A 27,003-nucleotide genomic window follows, 5' to 3' on the forward strand; every position below is an offset into this window, starting at 1 on the left:
GACAGAGCAGACCCGCACATAGGCACCAACAATGAGCACTGATGTCACTGCCTTTTCTTTCCGTGCCCTTCAATATGTGGATTCAGAGCTCCACTTTGTGACATTCTTCTGAGGATTTCCAAATTCTTTCACAGTGTGCCAGGTAACAATCTACCCACTGAAAACCAAATTCAAGCTGTCCCAGACTGCACGAAACAGATGTCAGTCAAGTAGAAACACAAGGTGTGACTCTGGTGCTCTGTGAACGACCTTAAATTGTGCAACAAGTGTGCCCTCATGCTGTCTAGGGCTACCCGAAACCTGAAGATGAACCTGTCGCTGAGCACAAAAAGAGGCCAAAGCACAGCTCACGGTCATGCTCCAAGTTGCGAATGCCGATCGCAGTCCTATTCTGTGGGTCATTCCAGTGAAAAGTCAACTTCCTGCTCGAAGTATTTCAGTAAGCAAAAGAAATGTCCAAATATAAGCATAGAAAGTTGAAGCAGAACACCATTGAAAAGGCACAAGGGTGCAAACATTAAAAAGACATTCACCTTCACAGTGCTCAAAATCCGAACAGGTTCCACATCTGATCCCAGTGCGCCTCCAGTTCCCTGGGTCATTGGTGGTGATGCAGCAGATAGGAGCCATTAAAGTGGCTTTTCTGCCAATTGTCAGTGCACTTCTGGCTCCCTCTGGCACACCATGGGCCTTAGGGGCTGTAGGGGTCTTCAGTCAGGCTACCTCCGGCTGGTCCTTCTCAACAATGTCTGGCCCTGAAACTCCGGTACAAACCACTACAACAGCACCTAGGCTCACGTGATTCCTTCATTCCTGGCATCAGCACTGACTGAAAGAATATATGGTTCCAATGCCAGTCTCAGACACTGGCATTATCTGTCTGGCCTCAACCAATGTTAACGCGCTACCTGTTGTAATTCACCCTTATTCTGATCTGAGATGTTTGCCTCAATGCAATTACCAGCAGAAGATTCATGCATTCACTGGCATTAACTTTGATCCAGTCCAAGAGGCACCATATGTCGCTCAGTGCAGTGATGATGATGTGGAAGGGAACGGATTGCTTCTCCCCTACTGATGGCGCACTACATCTGGATTTACAAAACTCCGGTGCGCGAGAAATATCTCTTGAAACTGAGCTATAGTCATCATACAGGATGACTACTGAGGAAATATTTCATTTGAAGTGGTGGTTCGAAGGGCAGCTGTGACATGAGACCTGCAGTCAGTGCCACTACTATCATTTAATAACACCCTCATCAGTCGATCCATAGCTTAATAACATATACTCACCACCGGTGAACCAGACTTTCTACAAAGAGTCCAGCACTGGAGAGCTTGGTCATCAAAACATTCAACATGTAAGGTCAACCCAGGTTCCTTTCTGGCTAGTCCCCAGACAGGGAATCAAAAAGACGTGATGCCTTTTAAAAGTTGAGTTTCTCTTCAGCTAATGTAGCACTAGGATCTATCAATGCAGTTTGCTTACTACGCCAGTACTCACATGACTTGTGAGATTTAGGCACAACATTTTGCCAACTCTCCCAGAGGATCTCAGTGACTCATTAACCAAGACTATTTATGATAACCCAGATGCTGCAAGGTACTTAATTGTGTTGGCAGGGCTGTTATGGCAATACCTTTTGGCTCCAGGCTATTCAGGGAAAAGGCTGATTCGGCCTTCTCAAAAGACAGTCAGGCAAGTGAAACAATTTGCTAACCAGTTCCATGGGGCTATCTTCTAGACAACGTCAACCCTCACAGCCTGTTGCACAGCGGCTGACCCACTTATTTGGAGATCATGGGGGTAGCAATGGCAGTATTCATGTGATTCAGGAGGGATAGCTTTCCTCCAACGAATCCTCCCCTGCTGCCCCAGATTCCAAGCCACTCATGCCGTCCATTAGGAGGCACAATCAAACATTTCTGCCACACTGCACATCCATCATATCTTACAGATTGTACAAAAGGACAAACCTCCTTCCAAGCCTCGCCTTACCCCCACACCAAATCGCATTTCATACGAACACTCCAGAATCTTGATGCAGCATGTCTATCTGTTGCTCTCCAAAGATGCAGTTGAGTGGGTACTGGAGTCAGATCGAAGGATTGGATGTTATTCCTGTTATTTCCTCGTCCTAAATAGTGATGCAGGCTTAAGGCCTATTCTATACCTTTGCCCATTGAATGAACAAATGCAAGATGCTCTGCAGTGGGACCAATAGACCCAGCATCAGGCTTGCCTCTCCTAATCCGTCCAAATCTTGATGGCTATGCATTTCAGGCTATGCATTTCATTTTAAATCCTTCCATTACGGTCTCCTTCTCAGGGATCCTGATCTATAGACCTCCTGGCCCCAGGTCCGCTTCCTGTCTCGGACTTCTAAAGATCCTGGAACCCTATATCGACACCCCCAATTTTACCATCCTCGAGGACTTTAATTTTCATTTAGAAAACTGTAACTCTTCTGACAACCGTCCATTTGTTGGACTCCTTAGCCTCCTGCGGTCTGATGCAGCTAGTGGGCAGTCCGACCCACTTAGCTGGGCATACCCTGGATGGGGTATTTACTAACGGCCCCCGGCTCCAGACTGGTCTCCCCCTCCCCCTGTCTTGGTCTGACCATCTGGCCGTTCCCCTTGAATTTGCATCTCCCCTTCCCACTGGACTACAGCCGGATCGTAACAAGTGGGATTTGAGGAGGAATTTTAGGAAGATAAATAATGATACTCTTACTCCCTTCCTATCCAAACGTACGATCGTGCCTATAAAGGGAGCCGAAGCTGCGTCTCTCGAGTTCTCTAACACCCTGGAAGAGGTCGTCGAATCTCTCGCCCCGGCAACACTACTCAGCCAGAAAGCGACCTTCGGCCCCCTGGTTTTCGGACTCTCTTAGGACCCTTAGACAGGGCTGTAGGAGGCAAGAAAGACTATGGAGATCACACTTGGACTCCATAGAGAAGGACAAACACAAAACCCTCCTCAAGGGCTATAAAGCGGCAGTGTTGGCTGAAAAGAAGGCGCACTTTTCCAAACTTACTGGCTCACTTACCTCCCCCAGAGACCTGTTCAACATAGTCAACACCTTATCCCTCCTTCAGGCACTCGACCCCATAATAGCCTCCCAAGATCTATGTGATCGGATTTCCACCTACTTCCATACTAAAATCTTGGATATTTACACAGACTTGGAAACCCTCAATCTCAACCCCGCGATCCTTCCCTCATCTGCCGCGACTCTGGAAAGTCAGGCTACCGAGCCCTCCAGGCGGTTTACCCATTTTCCCCCCCTTACCACCTTAGTGTGCTCTTGGACAGGCTCAAGTCCGGATCCCCGCTTGATCCCTGCCCTGTGAAAATCTAGAAGGAATGCAGGCAGGTACTTCTGCCCCCTCTCGTAGAGGTAATGAATTTGGCTATTTCTGAAGGGGTTTATCCCTCGACATGGAAAATGGCCATTGTCAAACCCCTTCTGAAAAAGCCCACTCTGGATGCGGGGACTCTAAAAAAAAAACTTCCGTCCCATTTCCCTTCTCCCTGCCCCCGCTAAGCTCTTGGAAGCACACCTTAACCACCACTTGAGTGCCTACCTCGACAGTTCCAGTTCCTTGGACCCCTTTCAGCATGGCTTCTGAAGGGCACACAGCACCGAGTCGGCACTCACTGTTGTTGTCAACAGCATTCGGGCCAAGGTTGATAGTGGCCAAACAACTCTACTGGTGCTGCTAGACCTAACGGCGGCTTTTGATACCCTCTCTCCATCTATTCTTGCTAGCCGCCTTAGTAGGATGGGAGTAGACGGTCCCGCACTCAGCCTTCTTACATCCTTCCTTGACCAACGGCAGCAAAGGGTAAAGCTTGGCGGCTTCATCTCGTCAACCAAGCCTGTGAAGTCCCCCAGGGCTCATCCCTGAGCCCTACGCTCTTTAACATTTATGTGGCCCCACTTGCCATGCTTGTAAGGTCTTTTGGCCTAGAAGTTCTTTCCTATGCCGACGACACACAGATCATGGTCTCCATAACACAATCTGTGGATATTACAGCTCTTAACTTTAAAAACTGTATGGAGGCGGTCGCTGACTGGATGGTCAAGAACTTCCTTAAATTGAATGGGGAGAAAACTTAGGTCCTTATTTTTGGAGCCAAACATGAGACCTGGTCGATGGACTGGTGGCCCCCTGTCCTTGGCATCTGCCCCACGCCTTCCTCCTCCGCCCGTAATTTGGGTGTTATCCTGGACACCACTCTTTCCCTTGAGAAACAGGTCAGCAGGACAGTCTCCACCTGCTGTGGTGCCCTGAGGATTTTAAGAAAAATCACCCACTACCTCTCCCTAGAAGCCCGTAAACCGGTCGCAGTGGCTCTTATAGCCTCCAGGCTGGACTACTACAATGCACTTTATCTAGGCATTAACAACGGCTTGGTCCAACGCCTCCAGATTGTGCAAAACGCAGCGGCCCGGTTTGTCATGGATGCCCCGAAACACTCTTCGGGCTCAGCCATCAGGAAGAACCTGCATTGGCTTCCCATGCAGGCTAGGATACATTTTAAGGCTCTCTGCCTTACGCACTGTGCCTTGAATGGCACAGGGCTCGAAGACATTCGGCCACTTGTGTCCCCTTATGTCCCTGGTAGAGCACTTCGCTCCTCCAACAAAAATCTGCTCGTTGTCCCTCGAGTATCCAAGGCCAGATGGGGCGGAAGGGCCTTCCGAGCTCTCGCCCCCAGGCTTTGGAACACCCTCCCTGAGGACCTTAAGGGTCTTGCTTCCCATGCCCTTTTTCGCAAAGCACTTAAGACCTGGCTCTTTCAGGAAGCTTACCAATAATCCGTTCCCAGTTCTCCTCTGACCAGACCAAACAGTTGTACCATCTTAAGCGCCTTGATGCCATTGTGTTTAGTTGCGCTCTACAAATTTATTTTCATTTCATTTCATTCATTTCATTTCAATAAGACAATGGCTGTGCCTTGGTTGCTGGTGAATGCCAGTTTGAACTGCTGTAACCCACTCTCTTTTCCCCATTCAGGGTTTATAGTTTAGATGAATTGCTGCTCAGTCTGGGAGATAATATGGAAGAAATGGAGATCAGAAGCATCTGGTCTCCACCTGAGCACCAGCTCCATAACAACCTGCTGGAGCTTTGGGCGCTCCCGTCTGGTCCGGAAAGCTTTCCGGCCATCCATCTGGGATAGGATGCTGCTGGGCCTCACTGACAACATGGAGCAACAATTAGACTGGAATGGAGGTGGCTTAACCAGCAGATTATCTTCCTGGTTGCCAATCACCTATTTGGGTCCCCGATTGCGAAAGTTGACAATCTAAGCAGGCATCATTCGGTGGACCATGAATGGCATCTCAGTCCCAAGGTGTCGTAGGATGTTGCTGATCAATGGGGTATTGTCTGGCTAGATCTATTTGCCACAATCGAGTAAACTCGCTATCAGCAAATTCTGTACATTGGAGTTTCTCCCAAGGCGCTCACCACATAATGCATTTTTGCTGGAATAGTAGGACGGGCTCCAGTACACCTTTTCTCCACTACCTCTCCTGTCTCAGATTCGGCAGCAGACCAAGTGAGACCTGGCCCAAGCCTTTCTCTTCGCTCAGTACTGGACCAGGACAGTGTGGGACATAATGCTCCTCAGCCTGATCATTTTGTCTTCTGATCACGCTTCCACTTTGGGAGGACTTTCTATCTCAGCAACTGGGCAGGGTCCTTCATCCGAGTCTGCACAACACACCCCTCCATGAATGGAGATAAGGCGGTGGCAGCTAAATTTCTTTGACTTGCTGACTGAGGTCTTGGAGGTCATCCTTGCAACCAGAACCCTTCCATGAAGTCTATATATGCGGAGTGTTAGAACATGTTTGTCACTCGATATAGTGCAGCAAACACAAACCACCTACAAGCTAAACTGTCTGATGTCCTTTTGTTTGTTCTTTCCTTAGCCCAGCAAGGTCTTAAAAGGTTATTTGTTGGCCATTTCATCCTTACCTGACCAACAAGTGGTTTTAAATCACCATTTGTGCATTTTGTAAAAGGATTGATGCACGTGATTTCCGCCAAGCTATTTGTGGTGCTTCAGTGGGACCGTAATCTCGTCTTGACATTTTGTATGTGCACTCATTTTGAGCAGATGCGTAGCTGCTCTTGACACCGAAAACTGCCTTCCTTATTGCCATCACTTCAGCACACCATGTTACTGAACTGCAGGCACTTATGGTACAGTTGCCCTGCACCCCCACTTTTTCTCCGGATCCAGTCTGGTGCGCAGGGATAAGATTCTAGAGGTGAATAATCTGTGGTTACAGATATAAACATCCTAAATCAGGATACAAAAGTATATGACGACATCAAATATAGTTCAATAAAAACTAAATACCTCACCTTCACTGAGAGCAGGTAACGTCTAATTTATCTGAATATAACCACCTCTATTCTTCCTGCCACCATTACATAGAATATGTAACAGGTCATGTATCTCAGACAAAGGTTACTGATTGGCCCAATTACACCTATTCATATGTTTTTATGTCACACAGGCAGACAATAAACACTTCTATCCTTCCTATCAACTCTTGTATGAACTTATGTTTTTCCTTTTCTATGGGTACATGTATAAGATGTGAGGGTATCTGTTCTTTATGCATTATATGTTTTTCCTGTTTGAAGAGCTGTTTATGTGAAAAGCCCTTGAGCACACATTCCCAAGTTGGAACCACCATAGGAAACCTGTCATGTCTAGTGTCATCATCAGTGTTGACCTTCTTTCAACTACTGAGTTGAATTATCTTTCTTTCAGTTTGACCTCTATCTAGTAGGGACAGAAATTAAGTCTGTAAGGTCAACTAAGAGGTGGTTTTAATCCATTTGTTTCACTGCACTATGCACCTCAAATCCACATCTTTATGTTCACATAGTACCACCTCCATATATACCATCCTACAAAATGCTCTTCTACATCCAGTGGAGTGATATCGCAGTAGTATGTATTGCCAGCTGTGCATTAACAGTTTTTGGACACAAATGATTGATCCCCTATCTGATAAAGGGCCCAAAAACCTTTGTGTGATCAGCCTTCCTTTTCAAGCACAGAACACCTCCTGTCTCTGACATTCCTTTCTCATCAACATTGAAGAGTAACAGGGCCTTATGTTTGTCACTTTCTTCTTTACTGTATAGTTGCTAACAAACTCTACTGACATCCACAAACCTCCTGCTCCTGCTACCTTTCGACCACCATGTTCCACCCCCAACATTGCCACCGTGCTTACACACAAACATTTCACAGCTCCTCATCATTGTACTGGCATACGTCACCCCTAAGACATGCAGACATTCTGTCAATGTCTAAAGCTATGGTTGATAATACAGTCACCAATGCTTGTATCCGCATTCTAGAACACAAAATAAATCCAGAACGCCTTCTTCAAGTCCTCCGCTCTTATAAGGCACAAAGTGTATACTGGTGTTCTCACAGGTCCACGAAAGAGGAGGGATTTTAATCTTTTTTCTGTTACTGTGAAAGACATCAGTCTTTTGAATATCAATGTTTCACCTTTAGATCCTACATCCTTCAATAGTTTGCACCAATGGTGTTTCTTTCGAACATTGGACTCGCAAGCAGTTCTCATCAATAGGCATTATAGGCCAGCACGTCTTATTTTATCACTTCTTCCAGTGTGTCTTCTCGTTCTGATAAAAGATTTTAAAGACAACATGACAGGCCCTGTATGTCACTGTGCTTGCAACCGTCCTTCTTTTTCAGCATAGATGCATCTTCCTCAACACAGATGTGAGAGATGTATAGTTGGCTACTGGAACTGGGCCAGGCCGCACAGCTTGTGATCATGTAATAGGCGCCGGCATCAAAGTTCCGACTCCTCCACAAGTAATAAATATTTTTATTGTAAAGAATCTAGGGATAACCCGTTGAAATGAGCAATTACCAGTCCTAAGAGTGAGGAAGTAGTGAAGGCAGTTTACTTGGAAGGTACCTGTCCTTTGGAAAGATTCTCACCAGGACTGCAAAAAGACACATACGAACGGACACCTTACAAAACATGGCGATGGTTTAATTACATCCCCAGGATATGATATGCCTGTGCTTATAGTAAAGTGACAGGCCTGCCTTTTTATGGAGACTGGCTCAGAGACCTTGGTTTAGCTGGTTTAGAGTGTAGTGTGAATATCATTGCCAAGAGAAGGAGGGATGCACTCATGTTAAAGTGAAATAAAACACTGTAATGGTGTTTGCCTTTAGCAGTTGGTTTGTTTATTTTAAAATCAATACATGCCCAGTTTATCCACCAAATGCCTATATAATTACAAAATTACAGATAAACTGAGGCCTATGGAAATTGAGATTTTTCTTTTTCTAGGTATGTGCTACGACGAATGTTTGACTCCTTATACTGCTATGCAATCGTCACCAGCTGTTCTTAGAATCCTATCAGATCCTGAGCTCAGAATCGGAATAGTCTTTTGTGCTCCAATAGTGTGTTATTTACTGATCGTCAAAAGAAATTTTCACAGTAAACAAAATGGTTGCTATTGGTCTTGCCATGTTCGACTGCATTCAGAGCGGTGATTTAGACTTGAAGGGTCTGTGTGTTTCCCCAGTGCCTACATATCTTTGAGTTTCCAAGCTTTTGACTAACAGCTCTCATTAAAATAGGCACATTTGTAAATCAATCAAATCAATTCCTAAAGTTCAATTATTTGATGCGTTCTGTCGTTTATCCCTCAAATACAGGAAAAAACTGGGAAGGAACACATAGACAAGCTTGGAGAAAGGGAAGACACAATCCCCCCTGAATACCGGTTGGAAGAATTAAAAGTGAGGACTTTTTACTTCTTTCTTTAATTTTTATTTTCATTATTTAGCACTGGTGTTTTTCTGTCTGTTTTCAATTCCTTTACACATGTGTACGTCTACCCATTTACAAATCATCACCACCATCTCTTTTCTTAGTGTTGCGTTGGTTAGAGACATATGTTTGGTCCAGCCATCACCAGAGATCCATGCTGACCCTTAAAATATGGTAGAAAATTAAAAGTAGAGTAGTGATTATTTTGAACTGCTGTTTCATAAAGCATTGCTATTCAAGCCAGATTAAAAATGTAATCTATAGTTTGATCTTATGCTGCATACCTCTCACTGCTGAGCAAGAGCTTAGTAGGTTCAAAACTATGTCAGCAACATTGATAAACTGCATAACAACCAAGTGGTGCCAGAAAACCTGCCTGGTTCCAAATTTAAGAAAATAAACCTTGCTTATTTTCTGAAAATGGGGTCTCACACTGTGGAACTATATGTGGGCCACCAAGGACCAGTATAATATGTTCTTGCTTTTAATTACTTGTTATAGTGAGTCCTGATTATCCCTTCTTAAAGATTTGGCTTCTCAGGTTCAAATCCTCCTTGTTGTTAAAACTTGGGCTTGCCAAACCTCAGTGGGTGCCACCTTCACCTGCTGAAACTCCGTTTCGGAGGTCCCTTTCAGCAGTATATGCACTCCATTACCTACTCCATCAAGAATGTGTTATTAAAACTGAGAATCTGACTCAAAGTTGTAAAAAGGCACCTACAAAGATTCTGGTCTGCTAGGTTTTCCTTCAAGTAATGCCAGACCAATAACCGGTAGTGTGCAATTCGCTTCAGCTTTGTGCAGCCTTTCCGGCCTGTATTCTTACAAATTTCTTCCGATCTGTATGAAGTCTACACCTCTGCCTGGGGCTTTTATAATTGGTGAGGTGCGTCTTTTTATGTTCTCTGATTTTTGTAGAGGTCAAGTGCATAAACAGCAAAGAATGTTAAATTAATCATTATTAACTCATCATATTTTTATTAGTACCAACTATACATGTAATTATACGGTCTACTTTAAAATATGAATGTATACCACATTTTCATGCAGACACAAATGTAACTGTCCACATCCACTGTCTGCTTTATCTATATAAATGTGGGAGCTGCTGTCCCACGTTTTGCTCTATTTCCAGGTTCTCTTTGATTAAGGAAGGGGTTTCTCTACAAAGGCACCAAAGGGTCAGGTGTGCAATCAGAGCTGGTGTCTCGCAGACAGCCAGCTTGTAAGAGGTGAGTGGACATCGCCTAGAGTTGACCTAGAAGGAAGAGCTCTCTCCCTGTCCTGCAGTACCTGAAGGCTGACCTGCTGTAGAAGAAGAGGGAAGGATAATGCAAACCCTGCAGGTGGTGCTGACTTCCTGGGCGAGCAGAAGCAGCTGAATGAGGGTCCAGAGCTAAGAGTTCGTCTGCCCAGGGACACTCGAGAGAGAGCGACTGGCGTGCTCCTGCATCAGATCATCAACCTGCTTGGCTGACCCAACTGCACCGTGGCACTGCCGAAGTGTGCCCAAGCGTACTTCGTCACTGTGACCCTGCAAGTGACCTGAACAGCTTGCACTGTCCTGAAGTGTGCCTGAGGCGGACTACTTCACTGTGACCATGACCGTTTCTGACCAAAGTGGCCTGTGCCGCTGCAGGCTGAGAACTATGGATGAAGCAGATTTACCATAATTAACCGGACTTGGGCAGACCAAGCCACTCCCCTTGCTGTGAATGGTATTGGAACTGCACCGCCACCCTGGGAAGTGCTTTCAGGGGCCCATGACCTCTGTCACTGTCCAACTCTCCATGCACTTGGAGGTGGGCCTGTGAATGATTGTAGAGGGCTAGCGACTCTGGAGCATGTCCCCCAGTGACACAGGAGCATGTCTGCCATTGACGCCGGAGCATGTCTGCCAGTGATGCTGGAGCATGTCCACCAGGCAGACTCCGGGTAGCAGCCTCTGCAGCAGCTGCTCCTACAGACAGGACCGAGTGTTGATGCACTTGCAGCCGACCTGTCTTCCTCCCAGCGGAGGGAGGGGGACCAGAAGCATGCTGTGGGCCCCAGCCGTAACCCACAGGAGAAAAGGAATCCTGTTTGGGAGATTTAAGTACTGGAACTAAGAATGTAAAACTAAGTGCATGAACTTTGAAAGAGAAGCCTGTGCCTGAAACTTGCTCTACGTAATTTTACACCGATTTGAGGGAAGGTGGAGAAAAGGGGACCTTGAGCCCAGGGTACAGTGGCCCCACACCAATTAATATTTGTATATGCATATAGTAGTGTGCAGTATTGCATTTTGGAGTAGTTTATTTGTATAGAGGACAAGCACTGGGTTCGACAATGAATTATTTGTCTGCAGGGTGATTTGTTGAATGATGTGCCTGATCCATCCCCACGTTAACTTCCTGAAGAGCCTGTGTCCACTCGCCTTCACTACCGCTCAGTCAAGAGCTGTAATAATTGTGCTCAGGGTAGTTTGCAGATCAATAGTACGATGGATCTGGGACATTCAGAGGCAAACGACCCATGCCCACACCTGAGGCTCAGTAGTCCCCCGTTTTCCCCTCACAAGGGTCTTTCAATGGAGGCTACCAAAGCTCACAATTCTGTCCCGAAGTCCAAAGGAGAGGTGAGTCAAATTTCCAAAGGTGATGGAGATTAAAACTTTTTTTGCAATAATTACCATAAAAAAACGAATTAGCCTACCAGAAAAAGTTAGTTACATTTGTGTGTTCATGCGCATGAAAATGTGTTATAAATTTGCATACATTTTTTGCATAGAGTGAAAGAATTAACGGGAGTTCAACTTTATTTACAGGATAAAGACGGAAAACCAAAAATACCAAAGCCTGAACCAAAACCAAAGGTTAGTAATGAGATGTTTTGTACATTATAGTAGGAAATCTCTTAAGCGGTTAATTTACATAAATGTATGAATTTTAATCTGAACATTATGGCCTAGACAAGGTAAAGGCTAAATAACATTCCCATACCAGCCATGACTTTATGGCTGATGTGGAATTTGTTTCCTGATGATGCACTCCAGCTGTTGTCCACATGAGCACTGATGTTCAAAACCACTGTGTGAATATGCCCCCCGCTAGATTACTTGCCCATTCCTCCTTCTGTCTTGTAATCTGCTGTTGGATTCCATAACTGATTCATGCTCTGCAGCAAGAGATAGGCTGATAGTCTAAGAGCTGATGAGACAAAGTAACAAAGGCTATAGAAATGGAACATTGTAGTACAGACGGTCTGTCAGTTTCATCTTAAAAATTCAAGCTAAACCCAGAGTGACTCAACTACCCCTGAGACAAGTGGGTAAGACAAATTATCCAATATGGTTACTGCCTGGAATTTACCAGCACTCCCCCAAATATTCTTCCAAAGCAAAGTGTAATGTCACCAGAACATCGCACACTCATCAAACGGGAAGTTCTCTCTCTGTTACAAAAATATGCTATAGAACCAGTACCGTTCCATCTTCAGGGAACAGGAGTGTACTCCCTGTACATTTTAATCCCAAAAAAGGACAGCTCTCTGAGGCCTATACTAGACCTCAGACAGCTAAATCTTTACATTCATTCAGACCACTTCCACATGGTCACCCTCCAACAGGTTCTCCCATTGCTTCAACAAGGTGACTTTCTATCCACCCTGGATTTAAAGGACGCCTACTGCCATATTCCCATTCTCCCAGCTCACAGAAAATATCTCAGGTTTGTGGTGGATGGACACCATTATCAATTCAAATTTCTCCCCTTCGGGGTAACTACAGCACCCAGAGTATTCATCAAGTGCCTCGCATTGGTCGCAGCTCATTTAAGAATATAGCACATTCACGTCTTCCCTTACCAGGAGAACTGGCTAATAAAAGCCAAATCACAACACAGCTGCATTCTCCACACTCACAAGACAATAAAGCTGCTTCACGACTTGGTATTTACTGTAAACCTCACCAAGTCTCACCTCCAGCCGTCCAACATGCAACCATATCTAGGAGCTACAGTAGACACTTGCCAAGCTCTAGCATACCCAAATCCAGCCAGAATACGCTACATGCAAAATCTAATATCACAATTTCGTCCCCAACATTCACTACCAGCCAGAGTGTTCATGTAATTAATCAGCATGATGGCTTCTTGCATTCTAATCCTCTCTTACGCAAGACTTCAAATGTGTCCCCTAAAGGAATGCTTGGCACATCAGTGGACCAGGCTCCAGGTCAGCTGACAGATCTGGTGTTGGTAGACGGCCGCACCAATCGCTCTCTGCAGAGGTGGAATACACAAAACCTTTCCAAAGGGCGGCCATTCCTCGACCCGGTTCCACAGATAGTCTTAACAGCAAACGCATCACTTACTGGTTGGCGAACTCGTCTTCAAAAACAGACTGTTCAGGGCACATGGACTCTACAACAGAAACACTTTCACATAAACTACCTATAGCTACTAGCGATTTTTCTGGCATTGAAAGCCTTTCAACTGCATCTAGTAGCCAAAGCTGTCTTAGTCCGTACAGACAATATAACAGCAATGTACTACATAGAAAAACAGGGAGGGACACACTCTTTACAGCTTTCATGCCTAGCTCAAAGCATTTGGAGATGGGCCATACCTCAAAAGATATATATCCTGGCAAAACACCTCCCAGGAGTAAACAACCAGATCGCAGATCTGCTCAGTCTTCAAAGACAACAGATCCACGAATGGGAACTACATCTTCAAGTTCTGATCCCATTCTTCCAAATGTGGGGCTATCCAGAAATAAATCTGTTCGCAACACACCTCAACTCAAAATGCCCGAACTTCGCGTCCAGGTATCCACACCCATCATCCAAAGGCAATGCGATATGGATGAATTGGCTAGGCAAATTTGCTTATGCTTTTCCTCCTCTCCCACTAATTCAATTAGTGGTTCGAAGCTCAAACAACAGTCTCTCACAATGATCCCAGTTGCTCCCACATGGGCTTGACAACCCTGCTTCACAACTCTATTGGAACGATCAGTTGTTCTTCTCCAAAAACTACACCTCTCCCCCGAGCTTCTCACTAAGAACCATGGCAACTCAACCTTGCAATTTGGCACCTGAAGTCATAAAGTTTGGCTACCTTAATCTCCCGCCAGACTTCATGAACGTCATTAAAGAGGTGAGACGCCCTACCACTAGAGCATGCTATGCAGCAAAGTGGAAACGATTTGTCATCTACTGCACAAACATTCAAATCAATCCACTAGATGTTTTAATCCAAAACATAATTTGCTACCTATTACACCTTCAGTGTTCTAATTTAGCTTATACATCTATACGGTTACATCGTGCTGCAATAGCGGCTTACCTACAAAACAAGACAACACTTGTCTTTGTTTCGCGTGTCAGCTATTAAGGCATTTATGGAAGGACTTAAAAGAATCATTCCTCCTAGACTTCCACCTTCTCCAGTGTGGGATCTTAATATAGTCCTTACAAGACTCGTGGGCCCACCATTTGAACCTCTGCACAAATGTAAGCTAAAATTTCTCACTTGGAAATTAGCCTTCCTTATAGCCATCACATCTCTCAGAAGAGTTGGTTGAGCTCAAGGCACTAACCATACAAGTACCATTTTTACAAATTCATCACAATAAAGTGGTTTCTGTCTTTCATCTCAACCAGTCTGTTGAGCTACCTGTATTTTTGCCTCAACTAGACTCCGTGGCAGAACGTGCTCTTTACACATTAGATGTAAAAAGAGCAATACTATATAATATTGAAAGAACTAAACCCTTTCGGAAAAAAAAACCTTTTTGTAGCTTTTTCGCCACCGCATAAAGGCAATCCCATATCAAAAGCAGGTATTGCACGGTGGATCGTTAAATGCATCCAAATATGCTATATTAAAGCTAAACACACATTAACAGTTCCCCCTAGGGCGCATTCTATGCGCAAACTTGGTGTTTCTATGGCATTCTTAGATGGCATACCCTTCGATGGCATCTGCAAAGCAGCAACATGATCTACGCCACACACATTCACAAATCGCTATTGTGTAGATGTGTTAGCAAAACAGCAAGCTAGTGTGGGTCAGGCCATTTTAAGAACACTGTTTCAAACCACTGAAACAGATACAGGTTAGGCACCTCTTAGGGTATAGCTGCAGTGTAGTCTGTGCTAAAGCATATGATGCAGCTCATATGCCTTGAACGGAAAATGCTACTTACCCAGTGTGCTTCTGTTCTTGGAGTATACAGCTGTAGATTCTTATGCACCCACCCGCCTCCCCCGGTACCTTTATCTGTTGCAGGATCATCTTACTTAGATACAATATACATGGACATCTCTTTCTAATCTTACTAACTCCATCATCACCATTACGACAAAACAATCTGGGGATGGAGCTGATGCCCATGCGCACTATCACCGAAAGGAGGAGTCACCTACCTCGTGACTGCAAAGACTTCGCCAAACAAAGTGCAAACATCCGGACGCAACTCCAGAGGGTGATCTATGCTAAAGCATATGAATCTACAGCTGTATATGCCAAGAACAGATGCATACTTGGTAAGTAACATTTTCCTTACAGACCATGCAAGAGAATATAGGATCTACACATGACAACAATAGATCTTATACTATTTCCCCATAATGGGAAAAAAAGACTCTAAACAAATGGACTAAGGATCTAATGAGTGACTAACCAATAAAAGGTGTGATGCCTAAGCCTTTTGAGATCACCCGCAACCGCACTGTATCCACTGACTGTCCATCCAGCGTATAGTATAATAAATACTCCCTCCCTATATGATTATATAGTGTATACAAGGTTTTTTGTCATTAAAAATTATATATAAATAATACGCCTGTAGAATATAAGGATTGTTCCAAATTGTGACCGCCATCTTGTTTATAGTGGTCTAGTCGTCAAGACGCAAGGACGCTACTTGCGAATGTCCTCGCTCTGATTTAATCTACCGGAGTCCTGGAGACCGGCAATATACGGTTCCCAGGCAGCTCCCAAGTAGGTGAAACAGCCTAGTAGAAGTCTTGATGAGGTAAGCATGCACGCACTGCCTTTCATTTAATCCATGGAAATAATAACGAAGAGTCTACAGCAACTTTCTCCCTTTTGGGACACAACAGGACGCTTTCCTTATGAACTGTTTTTTAACGTCAAACGCGCAGATGTTTTTCCCGCAACACTAATATGCTCTCTCGCACAGAGTGAGACTACAAACTTCACTCTCCGCAGGAGGAAGCATTTGCTGAACATTACATATGTATGTGGTGTGCATTGTGTCTGTCTGTAAATATTTATGTGTGCTAAAAATACTTAGAAACATTTCAATCACTCAACAATACTTCCATTGGGGATCACACTAGATGTGCCACTGATTGCCACATGTTTGGCGATCATGAGTCATGAAATGGTCTTTTTAACCCCGTAGGTGCTCACTGATGGTACATGGTATGAATGAGTCTGGGATTTCAATTGTAATTTTATCTGTGATACTAGGAAAGTTTTCCTTTTCCCTATTTATCTTCGCAGAATTCAATAACACGAACAAAGGGCATGTGCAATAAGTATATGTACCTTGGTGCTAGCATGCAGGATAAATGTTTGTCCAATGTATGACAACAGGAGTGGAACCAGGTGGTTGATGAATTGTAGAAAATAGTAAATTCCCTAGGTCCAGAAAAATAGACAAAAGGGGTATGGCTAGAAACATGTTGACCATTAGGAAATAGGAACATTAAACCTTCTTTCCTAATATCTCCCCTGTTTTTTAACCATGCCGACTAGGGGTCAGAATAAACAACGTAACCACTAGCCATGTATTTTTTAAATAAAGATCTTTCTCTTCCCTTCCCCACTCATCCCTTATAGACGATCTCTTCTTCCATAGTTATTGGAGGTTGCAGCATGCCCCGTTCCGTAGTGGAACGGGAAGGACCTAATGATGAAGCATGCCACCAAGGAGTAACCCTGGTGGGTAAGGGTTTTACAGAAAACCTTGTGTTTTCTCCCAGGCGCAAGCTAAACTTTCCTTAAAGTGTTGGGTGCCTTTTTTTGTTTTGTCAAAGTCATAATCTTGACAGGCAATGCAGGACATATTGGTTTGCCAAAGCTTGTTTCTTTTAAATCTAGCCATACACAGCATTCTGTGGGTAAACAGGACTAAAATAATGCTTGCCCTATTGTTCTCATTATTGTGCAAGAACCTGATAACACTGCCTTCTCGAAACAGATGTATCCGTGTAATAACCATCCCTTACTCTGACCTTACTATTAATATTCAGTTTCTATGTACTATTGTTCTGTATAAAATGCACCAAAGCTTGTTGGTTAGGTTTGCATTCTAAAAATACTGTAATAAATAAAATAGAAATAGGTAAATTGAGACTTTACATAAATGATTCATTAATGATCTGTGAATAAGGCAGATGGCTTCAGTTTGAAGAGAATGAAGCGGGTGCTATTTACGGGCTCCTGTCGCAGATGATCTCCTCCCTACAATAGAGGCACTGGACTGAGTTTGAGGATCACCCGCAGTGGTTGAAGACCGAAAGAGTCTCTAGTGAGACATCTTGTGGGCATTGTTCTGATATTCGTGGATTAATGGAAGGTTTAGGTCAGTATTCTGTCCTCAGCGTAGAGAAGAGATGATGGCCAGATGACCTCATGCTTATTGCAATCGCAAGCCCTTTGCTGGGCAAACTCCCAGGGTTTTTTTCTCAAAAACTCAATTTGCAATGAACTAAAGTGACAATGTGAGTCACAAATGTCTTCGTGACTTGCACCACAAACATTGCTTCTGCAACTTGCTCTCCTTGCTGCTTGCAAGGAAATATTTCATTGATCGATACCTGTTCTGTGGCGGCAAGCCAGTGACAGTTGACGAGAGAGAGATTCCAGTGGCTCACAGAGAGCTGTTGGTTAGATACTGCATCCCTTGTATGATTGGCAGCTGTGAGCATAGAGACAGGAGGCCATGATCCCGTGGGTCGGTGCATGCTCCCACAAGCTCCATTTGCAATGTGCCAACCTCATTGGCATTGCCACACCGGTCCATGTAAGAGCAAGGATGCGAATACTTTCTATTTGCAAATGTAGCCATATTGTCCAAAGAAACTGTGTCTGCAGGTGGTTGCAAGAATTCAGAGGGAATCTTGTGTCATAAATATAACGTAGACTGGAATTATGCAAAGTCTTGCGAAACGCCTCCATGCGCTGTACAGGATTTGCACACCTGGAACTGTGCAAAGCATTTGCACCATTGCATTGCAGACACTGTGCAAACACAGGGCTGCAATGTGGAGTGGGCTACTAGGCATCTGGCTTAAATTCCTGGGCTGTATTAATGGGCATTCGCCTCAGTGCATAGTTCTTACCTTACCGTTGTGTTCCGGTTCCTCAGATATGAAAACAGTTATATGTTCGCTAGCGTCATCCACAGGCCCTCAAGGGCACAGAATGCAGTCTTAAAGGAACAAGATGCCTTGCTGCTTTTGCAATTTGATATGCACAAGGTGTGTCAAACAGACCTAGATTATCAGGGCAGTGTAACCTGAAGTACCTATTGTATGTTAAACACAGAGGTCATTGGGGTGAAAAATTAACTCACTAGTGCCAGTAAACAGAGCCTCTTGCCATTGGTTTATCCTTCCCGTCTGTGCCTTCCCCGCTGGTTGACCTGTCACGTTACAGAGATCACGCTGCTTTTTTCATGTCTCCAGTAAAGATTTGTAACTGAGCTCCAACTGATTGTCATTAGCTGAATGTCAATAGTTTGATATGTTTCTAACTGATAGATTGAACATGTTTCCTAAAGAGTGTAAATCAAGAGGTTGATTGCATGTGAAGAACTCTGGGCCTATTCACACTTTCTTCACTCACTGCCTATGCTAAACTGCAGCTCTTGTTTGGTATAGACCTTTACAACTCAAAGGGGTTAATTCTCAAAGTTGGAGGATTGGGCTCAGTTTGTGAACAGTTTTGGTGCCTCCTGTATGAGAGACGATGTAATTTCAAGGAGCTCCGTGGAGGGAAGAGAGCTGTCTGTGCCTCCCCGTCTTCCAGGTTTGCGCCAATCTCTCTGGCTGGGTTGCTGCTGGACGGGCGCCATTAATACTGTGCGTTTGTTTTCAGTTGCTAGTCAGAGGGAGTCTGTAACCAGGGAAGTCTGAAAATCCCAGGAGGGGCGATCTTTATGGTCCCATTTCTGGTGTAAAGTATAGGCGATTTAAATGATTGGTTTTCATCAACTGTAAGCACCGGACTCATTTTGAATTAATGTTAATTTGTCAAGGTACCCTTAGGAGGGTGTGGTAAGGAAAGGTCTACTAAACATTTTCCTGTTTTATTTCTGTTTCTCACCTTTGACTCTAGCCCCTGAGTGACACAGAGTTGGCCGATGCACTGTCAGGAGACTTTGTCACTTCCACCGCTACGACAACACAGTCTGCCCCGCTACCTGCAGCCAAGGTAAGAGACTGATGATAAAAAATCCCTGGAAGACTGCTGAATATACATCAATACAGTATTGTAAAAAGGGGTAGGGCTGCAGTTTTTAAACGTTCTGTGTAAGATCAGTCTTGAAACTGCTGTTCGCAAACTAGGGTTTGAAGTTAATTCAAATATTTTATAACCATATTCCCAAATCAAATGTTTATTGTGGCATGATTGGTGATGTCTAGTGCGTCTGATACATCTTTATTCAAAACACAGATAGTCAAGCAAGGGAGACAAACTCCTGTCTGTTCCCCTTCTTGAATGAAGACAACTTTAAATGGTTCCAGAAGATGGTGTTTTTGTGTCTTCCATGAAACGCTGTTGTGTCAGGAACAAGATGTGTAGTGGCTTGGTCGGAATGATTTATGGTGCCTGTGGGATGCCTGTGTAATAGGATAGTTGGTTCACTTGGAGATGTTGAGCAGTGAATAGTGTGGCTGTGCTCCTGATGTGGCACAAGAGAAGTATCTCAAATACCTGTAGCCTCGTGTATCATTTAATAGATTATTTTTATTGCTGCTTGAATAATCTCTTTATTTCTTGGAGGTTACATTTATCTCCATCCTATTATTTTAACTGGATAATGTAAGTTGTGATTAAAAGAGAAATTAGATAGATCAGAACAATAGATTGATAGTGTTAGAAATGGGGTTTCTGGTTGGCTAATGTATGCATCCAATCCAGGCAGAACCCACCACTCTAGTCCGGATAAGTCAGATACACACCAAAGATAACCTGTGCACACCCTCTGGTAGCTTGGCGCAGAGCAGGCAGGCTTATCCGCAGAGGCAGTGCGTAATGCATTTGTGCAACTTACACTAACGCAATGAATAAACCACACATAGACTCCACAGAGGGTTATAATAATAGATTGCTATATTAGGCATAACACAAAAAGAGTAAAATGACATGTATCACATAAGTTTGGCATGAAATATGCATGTTACAGGTATCAAGGTAAAACACTTAAGAGCAATGGGCCACATTTAGAACTGGTGAGAAAACACCAATCACAATAGAGATAAGTGGGGGTTGTTTCCCCGCAATATCCTGTTCCAAAGAACATACACAGGTGCCTGTAGGAAAGTGCATACCGAGTCCCTCGGACCCGGGGACCTGAGAGAATCCCAGCCACCTACCGCTCACCTTGAAAAGACCTCATGGGTCTGGTTCACAGTACCTGACTTCAAAAGTCATGTGGGTGACAGCCACAGGGACCAGAGTCTGTGCCACTGAAGCTCACAAACAAGAAGGTAGTGCAGCGTCGGGCCATACGGGCGGATCTGAGCTGTTCGCGACTGCGGCACTCTTCCGCGGGCACAGGCAAGCTGGGGACGCCAGCGCACAGCTTGGAATCAGCTCACATAGCCAGGGTTGATGCGTCGGCACAGCGCTCTCTCTTTGGTGACTGGGCCCCGCCTATGTGGGTGGAGTTCCCCGCATTGCTGGGCAACCTTCCAGTTTCACAAGGCTGGAGCATCCCCTTGCGCTGTAGTGACTCTATCCTCGAAGAGTGCAGCGATGGGGAAATCACAAAGCGCTCAACATGCACTAGTGAAATCCGGATGCCCAACGCACGATGATCTGGGTGCAAACACCATGATTCGACAGACACGCTGTTCGGCAGCAAACCCACCGCTCCACACATGCTGTCCTCTCTGAGTGGTGACGCAAGGGGCAGCGATCACGGCTCCTAGACTGAGTGCTGTTAACGGGCTCATGAAACCAAATCAGGGTTTGGGCTCAATGGCAATAAGGACAAGCCTCACTAAACTATGTAAAAAAATATTTACCAATACTGCCACACTATTCCACCTTTTTCTTTAGGGAAGGAAACGTATTAAATTAAACCATACGTTCCATAGACCTCTCGCTCCGTCTGAAATGAATCAAATATTTTAATTTTGTTTTTTGCATATCAAGACACATTTTTACAATTTTCACAACAGTTGCAAATTTCACGTATGTTGCTTACAAATATCAAAAAAGAAAATAAAATCACATCTTCTTTCTTACATTCATCACATACATTCAACCATCCATTCATCCACTATACAGTTCACAAAACCATTCACAAAAATTCTATACAAATATTTACAACAAACAGCAATGAGAGTTCAATTGGTCTTTTCACTAAGTTGTCATTTTCATTCTCATATTCCTAAATGCTGTGCGAAGAATTGGTCTACGCGTTTCAAACTCCCTAAGTAGGGGGAGTTCTCATCAGGACCACGTAGCTGAAAAAAGGAAGAATGACAGGGTCATGTCAGTCTTCTGGGTGCTTTCCCTTTTTGACAAAACAACTTTGTGGCAAATGTATCTAGTTCCCTTACCTTCTAATGGTTCTACCTCTTGAATGGGCAACACTAAAACAGAAAAGAGGGGACAGAACCTTCAGTAATACTTCCTGATACCAACACAACTTTAGTAGATTGACTATTACACCCGTCGCTAGACCAGGCATACTTGTACTTACAAAAGCCGTTTATCCTTTATGTGCCTTGAAACTGTGTGGGTGTAAAACTCTTCACTCGTCCTGTCAAGAATAAGGGAATGGATTAGGGCGTTCTCTCTTTTAAACTAAATGTGTCTCGCGCTCTTTTGAGTATTAGAACCACTTACTAGCTTCACTGATTGCCTTGGAGGCGTCGTTTTGAATTGGCGGATCTTCTTATTTTCCTAATGGAGACAAAGCGGTAGCCTACGTTACTCTTTGCTCCTGAGCCTGCTTTTGGTTTTTATAAAAGCCTGTCTGCTGCTTGATAATTCTGACCTTGCTTGTTTCGCTTTACTCTCACTATCAGTCCACACGGAAGCACTGTGCCGGAATGGACCTCAGCGTGTTCTGTGTGCAGCACCGCTCGATGGCGCCAAGTTCAAAGGTTGAAAAAGGAGGCGGGCCACGTGCGGGAATGCAGAAGAACGTTCCGTAAAAGTGGTCAGATTACGTTTCTGAAAATTCTGATCACAGTTGTCGCCCTTGGTGATAAAAATAGACAAATTCCATTCAAGTGCAATGCGCGACATATTCTTGCATCAAAGTTTCGTGTGTGAAACAGCGCACAAACCATTGCCGTGGGTTCTGGGATTTGAAGTTCTTAGGTAACCGGATATGTTAGTTAAGTACAAGTGTCCATAAAAAAACAACCAACTGTGGCCCCGCCTCCTTTTCAACCTTTGAACTTAGCGCCATCGAGCGGTGCTGCACACAGAACACGCTGAGATCCATTCTGGCACAGTGCTTCCGTGTGGACTGATAGTGAGAGTAAAGCGAAACGAGCAAGGTAAGAATTATCAAGCAGCAGACAGGCTTTTATAAAAACCAAAAGCAGGCTCAGGAGCAAAGAGTAACGTAGGCTACCGCTTTGTCTCCATTAGGAAAATAAGAAAATCCGCCAATTCAAAACGACGCCTTCAAGGCAATTTGGTCAAAAAGGGAAAGCACCCAGAAGACTGACATGACCCTGTCATTCTTCCTTTTTTCAGCTATGTGGTCCTGATGAGAACTCCCCCTACTTAGGGAGTTTGAAACGCGTAGACCAATTATTCGCCCAGCATTTAGGAATATGAGAATGAAAATGACAACTTAGTGAAAAGACCAATTGAACTCCCATTGCTGTTTGTTGTAAATATTTGAATAGAATTTTTGTGAATGGTTTTGTGAACTGTATAGTGGATGAATGGATGGTTCAATGTATGTGATGAATGTAAGAAAGAACATGTGATTTTTTTTTTTTTTTTATATTTGTAAGCAACATACGTGAAATTTGCAACTGTTGTGAAAATTGTAAAAATGTGTCTTGATATGTAAAAAAACAAAATAAAAAATAATTGATTTATTTCAGACGGAGCGAGAGGTCTATGGAACATATTGTTTAATTTAATACGTTTCCTTCCCTAAAGAAAAAGGTGGAATAGTGTGGCAGTATTGGTAAATATTATGTTATATAGTTAATGGGCTCATGGCGGCGCCGGCAGGAGGAATCTTTAAACGCCCCCTGAGTTTCCACAAGAACTGGGGGCAAGCAAACAACCCCTTGGAGAACAGGCCAACACAGCAATGCAGTTAATAAAATGGCGGTCCTCATGGCAGCACAGCAGTCCTCCTGGCAATGTGCAGATGTAGAGCCAGCAGCATCTGGTTACAAGTCCCACGCAGTGTCTGATTAGAGGGGTCCGGCGCCCCAGTACTTATACCCAAAAGTGCTTTTGATGTACGAGGTCACTTCAAAGGATCCCTCAGAAGTGCACAACGATCCATTTCAGCCCAGCCCTGGCTACAGACTACCAGTAGTGGGCAAATCAGCCCTTTGTCTGAAGGCAGGACACAACCCATTCAAATGTAAGTGTGAACTATACCTCTACCTGCCCAGGAAGACTATCAATATGTAGATGAATGCAGATGTGTCACCTGTCACACCCTGTCCTTCCTCTGTTGTGGCTGTCTAAAGGTAATGCACAAAGTGTAGCAGTCACTGAACCCACACATGTATTGGAGACAAGCTGTCGGGCACACAGCGTTATAAGCACATAGAATGCCTACTTTTAAAAAAGTGGCATTTCCAAAATAGTAATGTGAAATCCAACTTTACCATTAAGTAGGATTTATCACGACCATTCGATACATGACAACTCTGCTCCTTTCTGATCAGGAATTATCACTTTAAATTATCTAAGGCAATTCCCAGTGCTAACCTATGAGAGGAGTATGTCTCACAGCAGTGAAAAACAAAACAGGCTCTTTGTCACTACCAGGATATGCAAAACATAAAGGTACGTCTCCTACCTTTTACATACACAGCACCCTGCCCATAGAGCTACCTAGGGCCTACCTTAGGGGTGACCTATGCATTATAAAAGGGGAGTTTAAGGCTTGGCAGGAAGTTTCAAATGCCAAATCGATGTTGCATTAAACTACACACACAGGCCCAGCAGCAGTAGGGCTGAAACAGGGTTGAAAGGCTACTACTATGGGTGGCACAGTCAGTGCTACAGGTCCACTAGTAGCACTTAATTTACAGGCCCTAGGCATATGGTATACCCCTTTACAAGGAACTCACTAGTAAATCAAATTTGCCAAACTGGTGTAAACCAATCATGCTATGTTTTAGGGAGACAGCATCTGACCTTTAGTACTGGTTAGCAGTGGTAAAGTGCCCAGATTCCTAAAGCCAACAAAAACAAGGTCTGAAAAAAGTGAGGAGGAAGGCAAAACGTTTGGGGCTAACCCTGCAGAAAGGGCCAGGTCCAACAGAAAGGTTCTTAAGATGGAGACTGAGGTCTGCCAAAATAGTTTAATAGTAACGTGACCTGATATAAAGAAGAATTAAATAGCTACACCACAGTAAAGTCCACTTACACTGTGCTCTTAATATAGTCTTTTTTGTATGTTATAGTGACTATCCCTGTTATTTATCGTATCGTCTATCCTGAACTTTGTTCCACCAGTCGAGCCCAATCCTTATACAGGAGCCTTTGAAAGACTTGGCTGATACTGGAGGAGGTATTTCATTAACCCTTAGAGCACACACATTATGTCAAGAGTCTGAGCAATTGCCCTTCTTAAACAAAGAGGTAGTGCACATAAACATATGTTTGTGCATGATTGGAGCTTCTCCTAATTCAAGAACAAATAATTCTCCCAATTTCAGAATGGTTTCTCTTCAGTAAAGTGCCCTTTTATCTCCATAACCAACTTCACCATTATTGTCCCATAAGAAATTTGAGATCTAAAGACCAGCCTCTGCTCTTCCCCGCTGCATTTGCACAGTCAAACACGGTAGACATTCTTTCTCCTACCTTGGCCCCACCACTGGAACAAACTCTCCCATCACATTTGCAACTGTTCTTACTTTGCCCGCTTTTATAATCTTCTAAAAACTTGACTATTATAATTTCTCTCTCCATTTACCCCCTTACCTGATAGGCGTTCTAGTGCCGAGATACCCCCGCGGGGTGATTCCCTGCGCTATAACAAGCTCAGTCAACATAGCATAACATCCAGTCCTGGATCAAATAGTAGCAACTTTATGTTTGTGCCTCAGGATTTGCTCAGGATGATATTTTTAGAACACTGTTTTTTCTTTAGGTTGTGAAACATAATGAGGATGAAATGTACAGCAGACATGACAGATCTGCGTGGCTTACCAGCCATCATAAAAACGATATTGAAAATAGACTACAGTAGGCTATGAGATCTGAAAATAAGAATAAGTAGGAAGTAAGGATGTGAAATAGAGAAAAATAAGATGAAAGTGCCTTTTTCCGTGAAGGTTCAAAGTTTCAGAAATTGTAATCATTATTTCTTTTGACTTTTTACAGAAAGCACCGGTCTCATCCGACCCACTAGATGCATTGTCTGCGACTTTAGGGGCAGGTGATCCAAAACCAACAGAAACAAAGCCTGCTGTGGATAAAGTGAAGGTAAGGAACACAAAATCCACAACATAAAATCTGGGTTAAGGTTTCAAATAACTCATTGGTGTGAACATTATGCATTAAATTGGTGAATAATGCTATTAACGTTTGTAAAAACTTGGTTATGTACGCAATTGCAATATAGCATTTGATTGCTGAAAGTTGTATTTTTGACACATTTTTGACAGAATTTTCTGCCCTAATTAATTTCCTTGGATCTGTCTGTAGCTTTTACCCCCTGGTGATATTGTCGTATAGGACACTTCAACAGTTGTGTCGGAAGGTAGAGTAGATCTAATTGAGAGATACCTTTTAGGTTGGAAGACTACCTGCATTTGAGGATGGTTCACTTAATCTACATGTTCTTAGAATCTCAAAATGACATATGGGACAAAAACGATTCTGAATTGATTCAGGAAGTACGCACATCCGGAATTAATAAATGGGGTGCCCCAAACAAAATGAGCAAAAGTAAGCAGCTTCCCTTACCACAAAAACCTAGGAAGAAAATTGCACAGCATCCAAGCTTTTATGATCTTTATTCACAGCAGTCATTTGTTGTCAAATAGCTTTGTGCTATTTAAATACCTACACGTACATACACATACAAATGTGCACATCCCAAATATGAAATAAAATCTTGATTATTATATCTAACATGATTTTAGAAATTCAAAGGAAAGCCTATCTGCATCCATCCGGGATGCTGCCCAACATCTCGTTTACACTTCTAAGGAGCTTAAACAACTATACTCCACAGTTTATCAACGAGATCATACCACCACCCAACTTCTTATGGATCTAGGGCTATTTAATATTTCTAGCACACTCTGCCCAACGCATACATCCCCTCTCCAATTGACTCTCTAGGGACCTCACCCCCCCAAGCACCTCCAAGTCTGTTATTTGAGCACAAGGTCCATGGTTTACCATCAAACTCAATTTTATCAGCTTTTAGCCTCAGAGAATCTTGATATTTTATTTTTAACTGAGACCTGGTTAACAGCTGAATTATTCCCTGACATTCTTACGGCTCTCCCTGAAAAATCCTACATAGTCTCTACTAATTGTCCCACTGGCGAAATGGTAGGTGGCTTTGCAGCCATCATATAAAAGCACCTAAACATTTCTAGTCTTATACCCCTGGACATTCCAAAGACTGCTAGAATTGTAATCAGACTTGATTCCTTCACTTCTCCTCTAATCTGTGATCTAGTTCATAGGCCCCCAGGTCA

General features: G+C 43.7%; 1 protein-coding gene across 24 annotated transcripts in view; it reads left to right on the forward strand.

Annotated features, from left to right (window-relative positions):
• CAST (calpastatin) overlaps positions 1–27,003 on the forward strand; it is a 685,784-nt gene that overhangs the window by 493,449 nt on the left and 165,332 nt on the right. For 21 of the 24 annotated variants that reach the window (XM_078675414.1, XM_078675406.1, XM_078675407.1 and 18 more), the window contains 4 exons: positions 8,759–8,842; positions 11,680–11,727; positions 19,229–19,324; positions 25,673–25,774. In XM_078675414.1, coding sequence (XP_078531540.1) covers positions 8,759–8,842; positions 11,680–11,727; positions 19,229–19,324; positions 25,673–25,774 — 330 coding nt within the window. The remainder of the gene's footprint in view (positions 1–8,758; positions 8,843–11,679; positions 11,728–19,228; positions 19,325–25,672; positions 25,775–27,003) is intronic. The other 3 variants (XM_078675420.1, XM_078675423.1, XM_078675421.1) reach the window with 2 other exon arrangements.

The sequence above is a fragment of the Lissotriton helveticus genome, chromosome 2_1, assembly GCF_964261635.1.
Source record: "Lissotriton helveticus chromosome 2_1, aLisHel1.1, whole genome shotgun sequence".
NCBI lineage: Eukaryota > Metazoa > Chordata > Amphibia > Caudata > Salamandridae > Lissotriton > Lissotriton helveticus.